Genomic DNA, 20,798 nt, shown 5'->3' on the forward strand with positions numbered 1-20,798 from the left:
ACAGCTGTGGTCTCTGTTTCTTGCTGTGGTAAGATCACCTGACTTGGAGTGTTATGTTGAATGATCTAGTTCCAGAGTACAGACAAAATTCCACCCCAACAAACTAAATGATCTCCTCTCTATAGTGTTAAATGCATGTTACTGTACTTATGCATGGGGGGGGGGGGGGGGAGGGAAATTAAGGGGAGGCATGAGAAAAACATCCAAAAACCACAGAGTTCACCATAAAGGGTATTCTATATTTTTTTTGTCCAATGCATTCTGGAGAGGCTTCTTTTTTAAAAGCCATACTTCAAATAAATAAGAGAAATGGTTAAGGCATCATTTAAGACAGTCAGACCATAATTTATTCTTACATTCTCCTCTCTTACTTTCATGATGCTATTAACAGACATGTATACCATTTAAATAAGACTACACAAATTCATACACAAAGACACAAAAATACAGGATTAAAGCTTCAATTAGAGATTTTCATTTAATTGTTTAGACCATTTTTTAAAAAAAAAAACCCACACAAACAAACTCTTTATCAGCCAGATCCTAAATTCATCTATTTTTGAAGAACTAAGTTGCAGGCAGAATACCTACTTTTTTGATATTGGTGATACTAATTAGCTAATCATTAAATTAGAAGGACTGGTCCTTTTGCAATTTTTCAGGGTTTTTTCCCCCGAAACAAATTCTTGAGGAAGCCTTGTAACATGTGATAGGTGAATGCAAGTGAAGAATAGCATGCTAGATGCAAAGGAGTACATGATTCCTGAATCTTCCATAGCTGTGTGGAACAAGGGATTTTGTCAGATATAATTTGTCATCCATGTTTCACTTGCTGAAATTTCATTTTCAACACAGTGATTAAAGGTTCAGCAATCTGCTCCTCTTTTCCATGAGACCATCCTAGTGAAGAAGAGGTTTGTCTCTGGTAAAATGGATTCCTTAAAGGTTTATTTCTTCAGAGGTTTCCTCATAAGTAATGCTAGGTCTGTGTAGAGGGATTGCTTGAGAGTCATTTTCAAAAAAAGACCTGCCAAAGGCCTGGTGTTGCTATTTAATGATTAGATAATTGACATTCACTGTTTGATATATAAGGGAGGGGGAGAGAGTTGGATGAAGCTCATTGCTCCCAGAGGAAGGCTTTTTCAAAGGTTAGTACTTGGCTGTAAAAAAGTTTGCTTTGCCTGTTTTAAAACATTTTATTGTACATATTGTTAAGTTTTGTTTTTAGTATTATTGGCTTCTATGTGATGGTGTTAAAACCATTAAAATTTTATCTATTGGTTTTTCAAGCATATTGTAAAATGAAGAGAAGAAGAATGGGTTCCATGATGGTATGAATATCAAGTATCTTTGTCATTGTTTTCTTTCTTTTCAGTTTGTCCTGTAGCTTGGGAAAGGAGGCATCCCCCACTAAAACAAGGTACTTTTTTAAGGTTGGGCTTTTTTGGTTTTTTGTTGTTGTTGTTATATCTCTGATGATGATGTTTTAACGAGTTTTAAACTTTAATAATGTAATGTTTTAATCATTTGAAATGTTTAATTGTTTTTTAAACTCTGTATTTTTAATGTTTCATATTGTTTTAACTTAAGTTGTTTTAAATTTCATTAGTTGCCTTGAGTCCTTGTACCAGGATGGTTGGATATAAATAAATAGAATAACAACTCAATAGGTGGCCAAGCTTCCTCATTTACCCATTTTTTCCCAGCTGTGCTATGATACATAGAGATCTATTGTAGTCAAAAAGTTTTCCATACAGGGACGTAGCCAAGGGGGGGTTTCTTGGGGTCCGGACCCCCCCTTCCATTAGAAAAGTGAATGGTGTGCGCTACTGTGCCGCCACGCTCAAGCCCCATTATAATGGTGGCACTTGGTCTTGGACCCCCCTTCCTAAAATCCTGGCTACATCCCTGTTCCATAGCCTAAGACTCTGATACAACAAATCATATCTCCATTTGTACAGGATTAAAAAATGTATGGCATAGGACAAGATTTACAATTAATGTTTCAAATGTTTGCATTCCATTCAGTTTCTGCCTATTAGAGTAGGTGCGAAAATAGTGTTAGAATTGGATAGTGAAGCAGGAATCATCTGAGCAACTGGAATTTGGTTATTTTGATAAAGCTCATGGTTTAATTAAGCCATCTCTACTGTTGATTCTTAATGTTGCTTTTATTTTTTAAATTTCTCACTCCAGCACTGATGTAAACTAACACTTTTCTTTTGCAGCTACACTGTTTCATCACGAATAACACCCTCTCTGAGCAGGTTTGTTCAATGTTGGTCTTATGAGAAAATAAACAGTGCTTTGAAATGGGGACTGAATCAGAAAAAACAAGGATATTGAATTTTCAAATAAATATGTTTAGCTAATATAGAAGCTGTAGGCTGAACTGACTAGCTCATAAAGGAGCCTATATTTCAAGACTTACTGGGTAAAAACCAATAAACATAACATTTAAATAATACCAAACTATTTACTCAAGACTAAAGGCTTCACAATATATTTTTTAAAGTTACCAAAAGTTAACAATAAATGTAACAAAATATTTTAAAATAAGTAACACCAACTTTCTCCCCAGCAAAGTATTAACCTTATGAAAAGCAAAATTTCTTCTGGAAGAAATGTGCTTCAGCCAACTGTCCTCTCTTTCTTTATATATCAAAAATGAATACCACTTACCTAATCATTAAATAGTATCACCTGGTCTTTGACTATCTCTTTAAAAATTCTCTGAGACCACCCAATGCACAATTGGATTGATGTTTCCCTCCAGGTGTTGTTGAAATGTACCTCACAGCATTCCTTATCACTAGATAGGCTGCCTGGGCATTGCAATCCAACCACATCTGAAGGGTTTCAGTTTGTCCACCCCTTGCATCAGGGATGTCATTTCTGAAAGCTCCTCCACATTTTTGGTGCAATATTATTTCTTATAGAGTTCTGTTTATGGGAAAGTGGTATCTCTTGCTTGCCCCAAATTTTCTAGTCTTCTTTGTTACAGTGGGTCCTTGGTATCATCTGGGGTTTGGTTCCAGGACCTGCCGCAGATACCAACATTTGTGGATGCTCAAGTCCCATTAAATACAATGGCATATTAAGATGGAATCCCTTATCTAAAATTACAAAATCAAAGTTTGCTTTTTGGAATTTATATATTAAAAAATATATTTTCAAGCCATGGATGCTTGAATCAATGGATTAAAAAATTGTGGATATTGAAGGCTGACTGTACTTTGGCATTTTGCCACCTAACTGTACTACAGAGTCTTTATTGCACTCTATTACAGAGTGAGCAGAGAGTGCCTGATATATAATGGGGAAATTATTTTATGCAGCTTTGGGATTTAATTTGTGGCTGATGCTAAGTGATCAGATTCCTTCCTTGGTTTTAGGATGGACGACAGAGTTCCTGCTTTTGGAATCCTCCTTTTGATAGGACTTCTGCTACCTACAGTGAAGGTTGAGCCCACTCAAGGTTCAGAAGGCATTGTTCTTGATAAAGATCTTGGTAAAAAGCTGAGCAGTAATAGAGAGCTGGCCCGGCAGTGGTTGCTAATGATGGGCCCCAAATTCCTTGAGGAGAAAGTAAAAAACCCACCTTCTGAAGAAGTGCCTGAATCAAGCTCAGATATAATAGAATCAAGCCCAGACACACTGTTCATCACAGAGAGAAATTATCTAAATCAAGGTTGGTGTAAAATGCAAGCACTCAAGCAAACTATCCACGAGGAAGGCTGTAAAAGCTACACCTTCATCAACCGGTTCTGTTATGGCCAGTGCAACTCCTTCTACATTCCTTGGCACACCAGTGATGAGAGAGGGGTGTTTCAGTCTTGTTTCTTCTGCAAACCAAAGAAAGTCAGCACCACAACAGTTATGTTGTACTGCCCAGACCGTTTGCCCCCAAGAAGGATGAAGAGGATCAGGCAAGTTGAGGAATGTCGCTGTACGGCCATTGATGTGGACTAGGAGATGGCTACATACTCAGCCTGACATCTGCTTAATTGCTTCCTTGAGTGCTCAGACTATCAGTTCTCCTGTGTGCTGGACAATATGGTTGATTTGCATGATGGTTAATATATGTTGGGGGGGGGGACTGATGTGTTTTGGAGTGTGAGTGAGGTTATGGAACGGATGTTCAGGATACTGTTGATGGAGTGCCTTGTGTAAATAGTATTTAATGCCTTGTTTTTAATAAGAATAATAAATGGTTCAATTGTGATTTTAAAGAAGCTTAAGACCTTTACAAAGAGGGGATAAAGGGTTGGGTGGATGAGTTGGAATACAAAGCAAAGAAAGGAATAATTGTAATTCAAGTTGGCCTGGCACTGATTTGGTTGATTCCACACTATAGATTATATACAGCAGGTAGTGTGGGTAGCAACTTCTGTTACAGTTCTTAAGTCACATACTTATTATGAGGATCTCTAGCCAGTCTTGTTCAATACAGCTTTCAAAAAGTTTAGCATAAGGAAAGACATGATATAGCTTGAGCTGTGGAATTTGCCTCCTTGAGAAGTCAAATTTTGTCCCCATCACCTTTTGACAAAGATATTTCTAACATGTAGGGCAATGTCCAGTCAAAATCTAGAAGCCTTGCTGAGAAACATTTCCATTAGCTGGGATTTGGGTTTAAGTGCTTTACATAGGATTTCCCAGTGGCTAGATTCTGAAGCATGGGCACGATTTGGATATGGACTCGATTCCTTCATTTTCAGTTACATCCCATTCATGACTAGTATATTAGTAGAACAAGTCTGCATAATTTTAGCATTCCCATGTGTCTAGTAGCTTTCCAGGTCTGCTGGGTGCAGCAGACCAGTACTGTTACCAACACAGGTACTGCCATATAGTTTTCAGGTGGAAATAGTAGTTCTGGTAGCAAGGAAGGAAGGCAGGTTGGACAAAATCAATTATAGCCTGAGCCCAAACATTGGAGTGGGTAGTTTTTTGTGGGTTTTTTGGGCTATGTGGCCATGTTCTAGAAGAATTTATTCCTGATGTTTCACCAGCATCTCTGGCTGGCATCTTCAGCGAAATCTTCTCTGAAGATGCCAGCCACAAATACTGGTGAAACATCAGGAATAAATTCTTCTAGAACATGGCCACATAGCCCAAAAAACCCACAAAAAACTATGGATGCCAGCCATGAAAGCCTTCAACGTCACATTGGAGTAGGTTGAGCTTGACTTGTTATTAATACCTCAGTTCCTATCTCTTACCAGGGGAAGTTTATACTCCAAACACCCTCATGCCAAAAATTTTTAGGGTGCTCAGGTCAGCATAATCCTGAGCCCTGAGATTTCATGACCAAGCTTGACACATAAGGATGCATGTTTGTGATGACTCAAGAAATTCTGTTACAAGTCCTAACTAGAATTAATGGGATTTACCATTCAACTGTACATTCAGTGAGTCTGCTTCAGTAATGACTAAAAATAGGATTCAGGCTGAATTGTAATGCAGTCTCCTAAATCTCTGCCATAAGAAAAGCAATTGTTCTTCAAGACATTAGTATTTCAAGCACCATCCCATAATGCAATAGACAACTCTGCCAGATACGATTGAGAAAGGTCAAGTTCAAGGTCCTGCCAGCCTTCGGTCAAGCTGAGACAAAGATTGCACTCTCCTTCTTTGGAGGTTTTAAAACAGAAGCTGGATGGCCATCTATCAGATGTGCTTTGATTGTGTATTCCTGCACAGCAGAAGCAAGTTGGACTAGATGGTCCTAGTGGTCTTTTCCAACTGTATAATTCTAGAGTTTAATAGGGCTCAACAGCTTTAAAATGCTGAGAACACAACATGTCCCAGTCATGGTTTCAAAGTTTTCTGAGTGGCAGGGAAAGATGGAGAGACAGAGAGGGAAGGAAGAAGATGAATGGAGCCAGAGGGAGAAAGACAGAAGGGGAAGGAAGGAAGGAGATAACAAATGTAATCAAAGGACTGGGAAGAGAGAAGAAGGGGTTGGGGATTCTGATAAATTCCTCAATTCCAAAAGCTTCAGGCAGGCAGAGCCCAATGGTCTGAAGCTACTATCTGTTGGCTAATAGAAATTTTAAAAAATTAAGGCAAAATAGCAAATACTTAATTTCAGTTTGTTTAGAACAGGATATAATTTTGGGTACCAATAAAATGTTTAAAAATGCAATAATACTAAAAAAGAAAATGAAAATGAAAATAGCAACAACAGGACAGCCAATAACCTCCCCAGCAGGGGGGAAAAACATTGCAAGGAAAAGTAGTGATAAGCTAGTTCCCATCCCCAAACAGACCTTGCAAAATTTACTCTTATGGATCATAACTCCCAGATTCATCCAGCTATTATGGCTACTTATCCATTGCCAACTAAAGTCATCAGCCAAAAAAGAGGACAAATGAGAACACAGTTTTATACAAAATAGGCTAAGGCAAAATACAATTGATGAAATCATTACTGCCATTTAAATAGAAAATACACAACTCTCACTACAGCAAGGAGGCTATAATTTGTATTTTGTCCACCTGATAGGGTCTCCCCATTCTTGTTAGAATGAACTTTTGTGAGCCATGTCATTTCTGACTTATGGTGATCCTAAAGTGAACCTATCATGCAGTTTTCTGGGGTTGATAGTATGTGATTCATCCAAGGTCATCCAGTGGGTTTCCATGGACAAGTGGGGAATCAAAGTCTGATCTCCCACATGTTAGAGTCCAGCACTCAAACCCCTACACCACATTGGCTCTCTTTGAATGGACAGCTCTTCAAAAAGAATGTGCTCTCTGTAGAGCATGATGCACAGCCACCTTACAGACAGCATAACAAATGCTGTTCAATGAATGTTACAAAATAAGATTGCCCCAAATGAACTTTTCTTGGCTGAAGTTTCACTTTGTGCCTATTTCCCACAATCCTGTCTCCTGCTATCACTGTGAAATTTGCATACCCACAATGGATTTTCAGCTCTCACTTTGAGCCTGCATGTAGCCATCTCAGCTAAAGCACTGAGGTCATATTGTTTTCAAGTAAGGTGCAAATTCATTTGTTCTTTATCTCTTCTTTGGACTGTTCACTCTGCAATATTTCTAAAACCAGGACAATCTGAATCATAGAGACTGCATCCTAAGAGACAGGAAGAGAAGCAGAAAGAAACACAAGATTTGAATATTGTTGCTTAATTAGATCAGAACATCAATATAAAAGCAACCTGGAAAGATGGGCAATTAGGGAGCTTTGTATTAATAACAGGCAATCATCTGAGCCAAGCTAAGTTTTAGAATAGTTAATTATAATTTTTTTTTAAAAAAAAAAACCCTGATAAAATAGACCTCTAGCCCTTTAAAAAGAACCCATTTTCAAAATGAATCATCTATTATTCATAACACCTGCTTTTGTTTGGTAAAACAAAGTCTTTCTAACTATTAATTATCCCAAAGGGTAACAAGGGAATCTAGAAATTCCCTTTCCAAATGGAATTAAAGACCTCATCCCATGATTGGCAGCCAAAGTGAAATGAAAAATGCAGCTACAATTCTTAGCAAAATTAGCTGATTAACTTCAAAATCTTGTAACTTGTCATATACAGCAGGGGTTCTCAAACTGTGGGGCAGGACCCCAGTGAAGGTATGAGAGTTGTTCAGTGGGGGAGCACCAGACTTGGTGACCCTGATCCTTCTCTCCTCCTCTTTCCAAAATCTTTCTGTCCTGGAGAGGAAGAGAAAGGCAAGGAGGGTGCTTGGAGGCTTTGCATGAAGGAGGAGAAGGAGAGGAGTTACTTCCTTATACCATGTTAGAATATGAATATACATGAATGTGTGAATAACAATACACACATTAAACAAAATATTTTTATTCATATACTTTGCCAAGGGGGAGGGGAGAACATCTAAATGGGGATCACAAGGGTAAAAATGTGAGAACTACTTATATATACCAACCCCTTAGGTCACAAATCTAGGCTTAAGCAGTAAAAACTGAGAAAACCTTTATTCAGAAACTACAGATGTTCTTCATAGATATTTGTTATCAGCGCTAACCAGCAATTTCAAATCTTTGGTAGGCTACCTTCCCATTTGTTACAAAAGCAAAACATTCTTTCATCATTCACCTTCTGTTAACTTTCCCATGACATTCTTGCGAACAAGCTTGTAAAATGTGGGCTAGACAAAGGAACTGTTAAATGGATCTGTAATTGGTTGACCGGCCGAACCCAAAGGGTGCTCAACAATGGCTCCTTTTCATCCTGGAGAGAAGTGACCAGTGGGGTCCCACAGGGCTCTGTCCTGGGCCCAGTGCTATTCAACATCTTTATCAATGACCTGGATGACAGAATTGGGAGCATACTTATCAAATTTGCAGATGACACCAAATTAGGGGGAATAGCTAATACCCCAGAGGACAGGATCAAGATTCAAAATGACCTGAATAGACTAGAAAGCTGGGCCAAAGCTAACAAAATGAAATTCAACACAGAGAAATGTAAGGTATTGCACTTAGGGCGGAAAAATAAAATGCACAGATATAGGATGGGTGACACCTGGCTGAATGAAACTACGTGTGAAAGGGATCTAGGAGTCCAAGTGGACTACAAGTTGAACATGAGTGAACAGTGTGATGCGGCAGCTAAAAAGGCCAATGCTATTTTAGGCTGCATCAATAGAAGTAATAGTGCCACTGTATTCTGCTTTGGTCAGGCCCCACCTAGAATATTGTGTCCAGTTCTGGGCGCCACAATTCAGAAAGGACATTGAGAAACTGGAGCGTGTCCAAAGGAGGGCGACAAAAATGGTGAAGGGTCTGGAAACCATACCCTATGAGAAACGACTTAGGGAGCTGGGGATGTTTAGCCTGGAGAAAAGAAGGTTAAGAGGTGATATGATAGCCCTGTTTAAATATTTGAAAGGATGTCATATTGAGGAGGGAGCAAGCTTGTTTTCTGCTGCTCCAGAGAACAGGACCCGGAACAATGGATGCAAGCTACAGGAAAAGAGATTCCACCTGAACATTAGGAGGAACTTCCTGACAGTAAGGGCTGTTCGACAGTGGAATGCACTTCCTCGGAAGGTGATAGAGTCTCCTTCCTTGGAGGTCTTTAAACAGAGGCTGGATGGCCATCTGTCAGGGATGCTTTGATCTGGATTTCCTGCATGGCAGGGGGTTGGACTGGATGGCCCTAGTGGTCTCTTCCCACTCTACGATTCTATGATTCTATGATTCTATGATTATTTTCTTTCTCCTTTCACATGGGAGCCCGTCTTCTCCCAAGGGAAGCATTCTCAGGAGACTGACCCTGGATCTTCTCAAGGCAGCCTCAACTCCATTCCATTTGTTTGTTAACCACAAAGGAATGTGGCCAACAGGGCCAGCCAAACTGCACAAACATATGATGTAAACTTTCAGAGCACTACTGACTTCTTCTTCGGGTAAAGAAAAATCATACAGGAGAAAGAAAAAATATGTTAGAGTCACAGGCCTAACATAAAATCTAGGAAGTAAAATTTAAACTCTTTAGCAGCACAAAATGATACTGCTTGGACAGGATGGCCAAAGTGAAACCATTTATACCCAATCTTTTAATCATTGCTAGACACAAATTTGGGATCCAAATCTCCCTGAATTTGTTCCACTAGGAGGTGTATATCAGCTTCACATTCAAATTTTTCAAAAGTTCACCTTTTCAAACCTGTCAGGTTGACCATTTCTATGTCAGAAAAAACAACAACCCTAATTTCACTGGGAAAGAGAGCACAGACATTGGGATATATATTATAGAAAGGAATGACAGAGGGGTGTGTGTAAGATCACTATCCCCCCACCCCAGTAATTCTCCCCCATGAAATTTTGTTTCATTCTCCAGATTTCTAGCAGATTTCTAGTATCTCAGAGAAATCTTATATTCTCTGTGTTTGCATTCCTTTGTTAATTTTGCCTGATTCTTTTCATAAAATCATAGAAAAAAAACCACAAGGGCCATTCAGTCCAATCCCTGCCATGCAGGAAGACACCATCAAAGCATCCCCAACAGATAGCCATCCAACCTCTGTTTAATAACCTTCAAAGATGGAAACTCCACCACAATCCAAGGCAACATATTCAACTGTCAAACAGCTATTACTCTCAGGATGTTCTTTTCTAATGTTTAGGTGGAATCTCTTTTCCTATAGTTTGAATCCACTGTAACATGTCCTAGTCTCTGGAGCAGGAGAAAACAAGTTTGTTCCATCCTCAGTATGACATCCCTTCAAATATTTAAAACATGGTTGTTAGGTCACCTTTGAGTACCTAAACTATTTCTAAATGCTCAACTGAAGATTTAAATTACTGCAATGCTAGACATTTGGAGAATGAAGGGAAACTTTATTGGGGGGTGGAGAAAGCCCCCATTTTTCCTGCCAGCATAGCTATACCCCTGTGGAGAACCCAGTTGCTTTCTATGAATATAAAATAGGTAATTTTCACAACTGGCATGGTGCAGGTGACTGTTTAAGGGCAGAATGGATCTGTTCTTGGGGGGAGAGGGAGTTAAGCACAGTTCCCACAGGAGAATTCAAAATGCAAGCAGCTGTAACAATTCAGTTCCCTGTCTATATACTCCCAAAGAGCAGCAGTCCATAGCATAATACCCAATGGATCAGTTGACAGTAACAGAATCATAAAGTTGGAAGATACCACAAGGGCCATCCAGTCCAACCCCCTGACATGCAGGAAGACACAATCAAAGTACTCCTGAAAGATTGCCATACAGCCTCTGTTTTAAAACCTCCAAAGAAGGAGACTTCATCACACTCCAAGGGGGTGTATTCCACTGTCAAATAGATCTTACTGCCAGGAAGTCCTTCCTAATACTGAGGTGGAATCTCTTTTCCGGTAATTTGAATCCATTGCTCCAGGTCCTGTTCTCTGGAGCTGCAGAAAACAAGCTTGCTCCTTCCTCAATACGATACCGTTTCAGATATCTAAATAGAGCTATCATATCACTTCTTAACATTTTCTTCTCCTGACAAAACTTAGCCAGTTCCCCAAATTACTCCTCATAGGCCATGGTTTCCAGACCCTTCAGCATTTTGGTCACCCTCCTCTGGACATGCTCCAGCGTCTCAGCATCCTTTCTAAATTGTGGTGTGTGTGCCTAGAATAGTAGAATGACAAAGGCAATAGGATTGCGGTGGATATAGTATATCTTGATTTCAGTAAGGCCTTTGACAAAGTTCCCCATGACATTCTTGCAAACAAACTAGTAAAATGTGGGCTAGACAAAGTAATGGTTACATGAATTTGTAATTGGTTGACTGGCCGAACCCAAAGGGTGCTCAACAATGGCTCCTTTTCATCCTGGAGAGAAGTGACCAGTGGGGTCCCGCTGGGCCCAGCGCTATTCAACATCTTTATCAATGACTTGGATGACAGAATTGGGAGCATACTTATCAAATTTGCAGATGACACCAAATTTGGAGGAGCAGCTAACACACCAGAGGATAGGATTACAATTCAAAATGACCTGAATAGAGCAGAAAGCTGGGCCACAGCTAATAAAATGAACTTTTACTGCACTTAGGGCAGAAAAATGAAAAGCACAGAGATAGGATGGGGGACACCTGGCTGAACGAGACTACATGTGAAAAGGATCTAGGAGTCCAAGTAGACCACAAATTGAACATAAGTCAACAGTGTGATGCGGCAGCTAAAAAGGCCAATGGAATTTTATGCTGCATCAATAAAAGTATAGTGTCTAGATCAAGGGAAGTAATAGTGCCACTCTATTCTGCTCTGGTCAGGCCCCACCTGGAATACTGTGTCCAGTTCTGGGCATGACAATTTTAAAAGGATGTTGAAAAACTGGGCAACTAAAATGGTGAAGGGTCTGGAAACCATGCCCTATGAGGAAAGACTCGGGGAGTTGGGGATGTTTAGTCTGGAGAAGAGAAGGTTATGAGGTGATATGATAGCCCTGTTTAAATATTTGAAGGGATGTCATATTGAGGAGGGAGCAAGCTTGTTTTCTGCTGCTCCAGAGACTAGGACCGGGAGCAATGAATGCAAGCCCCAGGAAAAGAGATTCCACCTGAACATTAGGAGGAACTTCCTGACAGTAAGGGCTGTTCGACAGTGGAACACACTCCCTCGGAGTGGAATCTCCCTCCTTGGAGGTCTTTAAGCAGAGGCTGGATGGCCGTCTTTCGGGGATGCTTTGATTGAGATTTCCTGCATGGCAGGGGGTTGGACTGGATGGTCCTTGTGGTCTCTTCCAACTCTATTATTCTGATTCATTCATGTCACATTGTAGTAGGGACTAGCAATAGGATTTACGTCCATGGCAAATGAGTATGCTTGTGAAACTGTGTTTATGAAACCATAAACTGAATATGTCCATTGGATAACAACCAAATACAGTATGTACAACCATATATGTTATTTATGCACATGCATGATACTAACAGGATTCTGGCCATACTGTTTCTTCCTCATACTGGAAAAGCAAACTCTTGAAAGATCTTGGCTGGAGGTGTGTCATTTGGAGATGTGGATGTTTGTATTTTGGGTTTCTCATTAGAGCTGCGGCTCATGGTGAGCAATCTTCAAAATTTACCATTAAACTGGTGTTTGGTAGGGTTGCTCATTAAGAGATATTAAGGGTCATTCAGATCTGGCACCCACATCCTTTATTGTTGCAGTAATTTTTCCATGAAATTCTTTGCATTTTGTATATGTTGCAATACCAACTGCAGCTATTATATTGTCCTTTGGAATATAACCCAATTTTAATCATCTGTCTTAAGTGGATGATTTATGGTTTGAGCTGTTTGCAGCCCCCCAGTAGCATAAACATTTGCTGGCTCATAGGACTAGTTTTCCAAGGCAGCTTCATTATGCAAGTTGGCTAATTCTCTTCTTTGTGTAAAGTTACATTTTTAAACTCCTGAGTAATTAAAAGGTATTTAGGAACATGAGCAGCCAATAGTTCTGGCAGAGGATGGTCCAGGAACTTTGCCAGATGCATAGTTCAATATAGACAATGGTTGGCATATTGGTCCCAGAGAATAAGAAATGCACAATAGGCTTGGTGTGGCATCTTACCAAACCAACAATTAGCAGAGGAGGTGGCAAGTATTCGAGCAACACAGAACCCTTCATTAAGCAGTACAGCACCATGGAGAAATTGCTCCTATGTCCATGGGAATGCAGGTTGAGGATTATACTAGAAATTATAGCAGAAATAATTATGTAAAACCCACAGCAGAAAATGAATACTATGTCTTGGCCCTGAATTGAGACTGAATTGGAGACTAAAGGGCTGGACAGACCGGCATTATACACATGTTGCCCATCCCGCCCCCACACCACCCACCTGACCACCTGCACATCTTCAGTGCAGTCTTTACATGCACTGCACTGAAGAAGCGGCAAAAAGCCAAGGTGGCTAGGGCACACTTTCCATGGCACAAAAAAAGAACAACTTTTTGCAGCTTCTTTTTGCCAGATCAGTGATATGTAGTTGCTGCAGCCCTGATACAGCGAGGAAAGGGGCAGCTGCAGGCTGCTCCAAAGGGGTAGTCTGTTGAGCCCCAAAGAGTTCCTTTGACAATGTCTCTGATACATTTCAAATGGAACACTCCAGTCCCCATGTTTGTCCATATGACTCTCAGGAGGTTCTAGTGCATGCTGAACTTTTCCAGTGAGTTGCAGAGCCTTATGTGAGCATTTATCAATTATTTGCTGTTAACTGCCATAGGGTGGCCTTCAGTTTATGACCACCCTGTGAATGACAGACTTCCAAATTACTTTATCATCAATAACCCTGCTTAGGTCCCATTGATTCAGAGACTTGGAGTCCTTGACTGAATCAATCCATCTGTAATATGGTCTTCCTCCTTTCATACTTCTACTTTGACAAGCATTATTGTCTTTTTAGTGAATTATATCTTCTCATGAAATACTTCTACAAAGATGTATAGCATGGCCAGTTTTTCCCCCTTCCCTTTGATTTCTCAGATCTTATGGAAGCGGTCTCTTGTTCTTCCTTTTTGTTGTCATCTATTTTGCTGCACTGATTATTATAGTAGTTCTCTATGTCCCTGCATTCAAGTCATTCAATAGTTGTATTCAGGATTCTGACATGATTTCTGTCATCTTTTACTTTTGCTTGTCTTCTGTCCTTAACTGACTGAAACATTTCATCCGTCATCCAATGCGACTTCTCTTTCTTTTTGGTTGCAGACAGTGTCTTTTTGCATTCCTTTCTGACTTTGTCTCTGGCTTTAGTCCAGAGTTCTTTTGGCTCCCTGTCAATTAGGCTTAACCGTGCACATATTTTTCTTTTTCTTTTACATTATATTTAAATTCTACAGGGATCCTCTTCAGGCTGTATTTTGGCAGAATGGTTGATTTAGTATTCTTCTTTAGCCTTACTTTCATTTTTTAAAATTACCAGTTCATGGTTTGTGCCACACTCTGCTCCTGGACTTGTTTTTGCACAGACAACGGAGTTTATCTTATGCTTCCAATTATGTAGTGTATTTGATTTCTATATTAGCCATCAGGTGTTGTCCATGAATACAATCACCTCTATGGTTTCCAGTAGAAAGTGTCTGCAATGAAAATACTGCTGGCCTCACAAAATTCAGTCAGTTACTCTCCTGCTTTATTTCTTGATCCTAGGCCAAATTTTCCTACAGTATTTGATTCTGTGCTGTTTTGTACTTTTACATTTCTATAGCCTTGTCTTAGGCCCTTATCACAGAAGCAAAATTTGAAGTTAGCTCAGGGTCAATGTGAAGACAGTGCAGGGGCAATCATGGGGTTTCAATCAAGAGCCATCTTAAACACAATCGGGGGTCTTTCCAGAGTCATTTCAGGATAAGGTAAATCCTCTTTCCCCTGAATTTACCTAACCCTGGAATGACCCTGATTGTGTTTAGGATGGCTCCTGATTGCGTTTGGCATCATGTGATAAACAAACTTGAAATTTTACCTAATCCTAGAATGACCCTGGAATGACTCCTGATTGTGTTTAAGATGGCTCCTGATTGCATTTGGTGTCTTGTGATAAACAAATTTGAAAGCCCATGAGTACCCCTGCATTGCCTTCCCATTGCCTTCCCATTGACCCTGAAATAACTTCAAATTTTGCTTGTGTGATGAGGGCCTTAAACTTTCACCAGTTCCTCCTGGTCAGTTCTCCTGTATCTTGCTTGTACACTCAACAGCAAGATTCCTGCCCATGGTCCTGAAACATAAACCACATTCTGTGCCTGCTATGTGCAGCACTGGTCATGGTCCTGAATTAATTCTGACTTGCCTTTTCTATTAGCTGTTACATGTTATGAGCCCTTGCCTGAGCTGCCTACACCACTTGATAGAATTGTTCATGGAACAGGATATAATAACCTACAAATAAAATATCTTTTCTAACAAAATGTTGTAAATCTAAGCTTCTTAGAAGGTGAGATCGCACAGAACTGCATGTATATTGATGTGACAGAGCTCATGTAAAGAGGATTTTAAGTGAGATTACCTTGTTTTCTTTTTAAAATTCTGGCATGTGCTGATTTGTAAACCTTTATTTCTTCTCTCTTTTTTTTTTTGATGCATTTGACTCTCTGATGCCATATTCTTTTCTCAGTGTTTTAATTGCAGCTGCCAAACAACGCACCATTTCCAATATGCCTAACAGTTCATGCAAGAATGTATTTGAAATATTGCTAAATTAAGTGAGAGACTCAACAGCTGTTATTGGATCAATGGGATGTAACAGAACAACTTTGCAAGAGATTTTTGAAATTAATTCTTAAGCCCACAATTCCATATAGAGTCAACTTTAAAAAAGAAAAGCATTAGTAAACTGCCAAACTGAAGACAGAACAGCTGGTTTACAGGCTTACTAAGATCCTAGAGTGGCTAGCTTAAACATTCATATAGCCCCTGCAAAAGAGATTGTAACCAAAGTTTGATTGTTTTTTTAAAGGTAACTCTTTAAGCTTCTCCTGGCTGGAGGAATCTGAGAGTTCTAGTCCAAAAATTGTTCAGGTTGGGATAAGGATAAACCATGGAAAACCATTGAGTGACCCTGGGCAGATCACACTCTCCCTGCCTTAGAGTAAGGCAAGGTAAACGTTAATCAGAATAGTTTTTTGTGTGTTTTTCGGGCTATGTGGCCATGTTCTAGAAGAGTTTCTTCCTGACATTTCGCCAGCATCTGTGGCTGGCATCTTCAGAGAATGCTTGCCTGGAAAAAATGGCCACATAGCCCAAAACATGGCCACATATTCCAAAAAACACACAAAAAACTATGGATGCCAGCCATGAAAGCCTTCGACTTCACGTTAATCAGAATACATCTTGCTGAGAAAACTCTATCATAGGTTAACAATTCATCAGAATTGAATTAAACGTATATAACAAGAACATCTAGAACACAATCTAGAACAAGAAAAATTAACTAGAGAAGGAAAAGAAATGAAATGTCACTGTTAATCAGACCTTGGAAGTAACATTTTACTTGTAATGAATTATTTTGGTAACAATCCTCCCTCTTTTTTTTTCCAGTAACAGGCTTGAAAAGTGTTAGGTCCCCTACCCACTGCCCCCAATAACAGACAGGACTGCAACTAACTACTGTTCAGTTTAACATAACAGGGTTTATTACTGCCTGTGTTCTGACTCTAGGCTGAGAAATGGTAGAGGAAGAGTCATATAGGTGGCTAACTATAGCTCTTATCATATGGGAAGAATTTCTCTTAATTTCAAATGAAAAGAAAGTGGGGCCAGAACACATTCACGTGAATTCACTAGTTCAGCAAATTTACGTGAATTCGAATTGCATTCGAATTGACTTCCCATTGCCTGAAAATAGCTTGCCATTGCCCAAAATTGTGTGTGGTAGTCTATCATTCAATAATGTGAAACCCTATGATTGCGTTTGGACTGACTTCCCATTGCCCAAAATTGCGTGTGGTAGTCTATCACACAATAACGTTAAACACCATGATTGCATTCGGATTGCCATTGGATTATACTTCCAATTTCCCTTGTCTGATAAACTCCTTAGTGACCCTTCCTTGTGAGGAATTGTGTATATGGAGCAGAGATGAGGAGCTGGCAACAAATTAAGGGAGAGAAAGAAGAGTTGCATTGCAAACATGAGTTGCACTAATGACTTCATTTAGCTGGAGGTTGAAAGAAAAACCTTTTAAAAGCTTGCCTGTCTTTTCTGCACATCTGAAGTCTATCCAGTTGAAAAAGAATGCTGACACAGGTTGAGAGGGTAAAGTGTGGAGAAGTGGAGCCAGCCACATCATCTTGAGCTCATTGGAAAAACTCTGTAACTACAGTAACAAATAATAAGTAAAGTTTGTGAAATTCTTTGATTAATTACAAGGTGCTCCCTATATGTTCATCATGCCACAATGCCACACATGTCAGTATAAGAGGTAGGAAAATTTAAAGGGAAATGCTGGAACATTTTCTATTTGAAAACAGACTAATTGGGAATTGCAATATTCTCTTATTGGCCCTAGCCTGTCACCTCCTTATATACTGCAGTGAAAAATAATTGTACCCGTTATGTGAATCTGTGCATTATTGAACAAAATTCTAGTCAATATTTAATAACTGTTCATACACTTGTTTTCAAGATATCCCAAACTGTTATTCTGACTGTGCTTTCCTGCTAAACTACTTTCTCTGCAAGATATTTCCTCAAGTGCCATATTTTTTGCTGTGAAAACTTAATGATGGCTTTTGTGTTGGATGTTTTTTCCCCTTGGGGAATAGTGCCTTTTTGTACACTAGGGCAGCTGGATAAGCTATTTGCTGCTTAATGAAGCTTCCTTGTAGAACTCAGACTAAGGTCTTACCCAAGAAGAAGAAGAACCCAACTAACAAATCAAAGAGAGCTTAATGAGGGTACATATGTCAACAAACGTAAGAGCACACTAAACTGCTGGATAGTGTTCCTAATCTGTATTTACTTTTCTAATTATCTTTTTAAAAATAACTTAATGGCCTACTGTGACTCATAAAGCAGGAGACTAATGTTAGAACAGAAATTAAGTGTGGAGTACTGTTGGAGTACTTGGCTTGGAAAAGATAATGGCTTGAATGAAAGAAAACAAATTGAAACTGAATCCAGACAAGACAGAGGTGCTTATCATCAAAGGTGCTAATCTGGGGCTGGAGGTTTGTCAACCAGTTCTGGATGGGATTACACTCCCTGAAAGACTGTGTTCACAGTTTGGGAGTGCTTTTGGATCCATCCCTCCAAATGTCAGCTCAGATAGATGCGACAGTCAGGAGTGCCTGTTATCAGCTTTGGCTGATTTGCCAACTGTGTATGTTCAAAATTTCACTGTATTTCCATATAAATTGCATTTTGTAATTAAAAAATTTAGATTGTGATCAGGTGATTTTCAAAGTGTCCGTGCAACCTGTTGCCCTGGTACAAACAAGACTTCTGCTTTTCATTCTTACAGTTAATCATCTTTTATTTGGACTTCATCTCAGGTGACCAAACGTGAAACAGTACAGTCTTCCATAAAGTCAAATGCTTGGACAGCATATGGCTTATAGAACTGTTGGGTCAGTGCCACTTACTACCTGAAATGGAGCCAAAATTATGCACACATGCACATCTGCCCATCAAGCTGGAACCAGTATTTTTAAAGTCTGGCTGTTCTTATCAAGCACCTATTCCTTTCTTTATTTCCAAGCACTGTGGTTTCTGAAACACAGCATCCTGTTGCATGGTTTATGTACAAGCAAGACACTTTTGGGGCTTTGTTAGTTTATGCTGACCTTGAAGAATAACTAGAACTGCTGGCATGCAGCCTTTGCCAAAGTAAATATTAAGGCAAAGTTAGGGCATTCAGGCAAATGAAGGAGGAGTCTGAAGACCAGCATCAAGAATTCTGATATGACCAGTGACTTTTGCCAGGACAGTCCCTCACACTCATAGTTCCAACATCAGAGCCTGCCTTAGCCTTCCTATAAGATTTCATTTGTTACTTGATGGAATTCATATGAATAGTTAGCAAAGCATCAGGGTATCTGGGGATGGCCTGGCCCGGCCCAAGTTGCTTTACTATATGAGATGGCATACAACAAGGTCTCACCCTTGTGTTCACATACACAAGCCAGCTGGAGAAGAAGTCTGATCTTCATCCCTGTAAGTCATGGGGTGTATATATATGAATGTATACATATATATACTAGCCAGTTTGGTAGAGGCAGATGGTGATTACATTGCTTCGGGATGGTGAATTCACACCAGGTTTTATGGAAGTTACTCAAATGAAATGTGATGCAATAGGGGAGTTCTAAGTATACCACTGACTCCCAAAAGAACACGTTCAAGGATTGGGAGCTAATCATGCCTGAACTCTTGCTAGAAACAAAAATGACTAAATTGAGGCTATCACACGTTAAATATATCATGAAACAACAAAAGGCAAGAGGAAAATAGCAAGACTACATTACAGATTTATTCAATGCAGCAAACTACAGTACTGAGCTTGCAAGATCTTAGGACTGATGATGACCAGGGCTCTTGACAGTCTCTCATTCATAGGGTTCCCAAAAGTCCTAGCCAGCTTTATAGGAAAATAATAGTACCTCAAGGTTTATGGGGAATGTTTTTTTGGAACTATACAAGATTCTGAGCCTTTTTTTTTTAAAGTTACCCACATTGGATAGTTCCTGAGTTAACTTCTGTTTAACTGGTATCACTTTGAATGATTTTGGGGTTAATCTGGCAATTAAAAGTATCTTAAACCTGGTTTTAAAGAATGTTTTCCTATCTCTTGTTATTGCTTCAGGGATCCTGATAGGTAAGGAAGCAATTAACCAATACTTTTTATAATATCACATAATATATAACATAATAATTTGATGGCCTTTAAGGTGTGCCATACTTTTTTTCATCTTCTGCAAGAGATTGACGCAGCTATTTCTGTGGAACTTTGCATGTGTCACACGTTTCAGAGGATTCTCAGAAAAACAATTCAAAGCTCTGTTCACAAAAGATTATCAGATTTGACATCTTGATTGCAGATTCCCACGTTTAACACTCCTGTAGCTTAGGGTTTTCAATTGGTTTATTCATTAAGGAAGAAAAGTACATTAAAGTTATTTTATCAGTACATGAATCTATTGTACCTCCAAGGGTCAAATCCAACTTTAATTGCCTCCAGAGCCTTATTAGAAAAGCTATTGATTGGAAATAGAAACAAAGATCAGGTGTCAGTGGTTTATTACAATTTTTTGTCCTTAAAAGAACTTTACTAATGGAAAATTAAGCCTTGCTGCTTGGCAGATTATGACAATTCAGCTATGATAATGGTTATAATTGGATGAAAAAGACAACATAATATCTTTTAAAGGTGCTGTTGATCTGCAAGTTATAAAATGGTAGTTTATACTCTTGGGTGGCTAGTCGTGCACAAAACTGAATGACAAATCTAAAAAAAACCTCATTGGAATAATAGAATTATCCAAATTTAAATGAAACCAGCTAGTCTAGTGTTCTTGGCTAAGGTTTGGTTGTAGAAAGTATAAACTTGATGTCCTATTTAGCCACACAGTTTACTGATCAGCACTAGGCCCTATCTCTCATCCAAACCTACCTTAACTTATTTTGTGAGGTTCTTACATCTTTTCTGGAGTCTCTTTATCATCCCAGCATGGGCCAGTTGGCAAATGGTTAGGAAAAGGCCTAATGTGGCACCCAGCCAAGCTTCTTCATACTCTGATTGTATAAAGCTTTCACCAAGCATCTTCATCTTTCACAGAGAGGCAGCTTTATTTTTGTCCTCCTGACAACAATTAT

General features: G+C 39.3%; 1 protein-coding gene across 2 annotated transcripts; it reads left to right on the forward strand.

Annotated features, from left to right (window-relative positions):
• Positions 1-2,000: 2,000 nt before the first annotated feature.
• LOC149315692 (gremlin-1-like) lies at positions 2,001-3,972 on the forward strand. Of its 2 annotated transcripts, XM_089518508.1 has the most exons (2): positions 2,001-2,011; positions 3,408-3,972. In XM_089518508.1, exons 1-2 carry the CDS (start codon positions 2,001-2,003, stop codon positions 3,970-3,972), a joined length of 576 nt encoding a protein of 191 aa, XP_089374634.1. The 2 variants fall into 2 exon arrangements, with proteins under 2 accessions (XP_089374634.1, XP_089374635.1); XM_089518509.1 differs by lacking the exon at positions 2,001-2,011 and having other exon boundaries at positions 3,397-3,972.
• The last annotated feature ends 16,826 nt before the right edge of the window (positions 3,973-20,798 follow it).

The sequence above is a fragment of the Sceloporus occidentalis genome, unplaced genomic scaffold, assembly GCF_023333645.1.
Source record: "Sceloporus occidentalis isolate IW3139 unplaced genomic scaffold, rSceOcc1.0.p SCAF_3, whole genome shotgun sequence".
Lineage (NCBI taxonomy): Eukaryota > Metazoa > Chordata > Lepidosauria > Squamata > Phrynosomatidae > Sceloporus > Sceloporus occidentalis.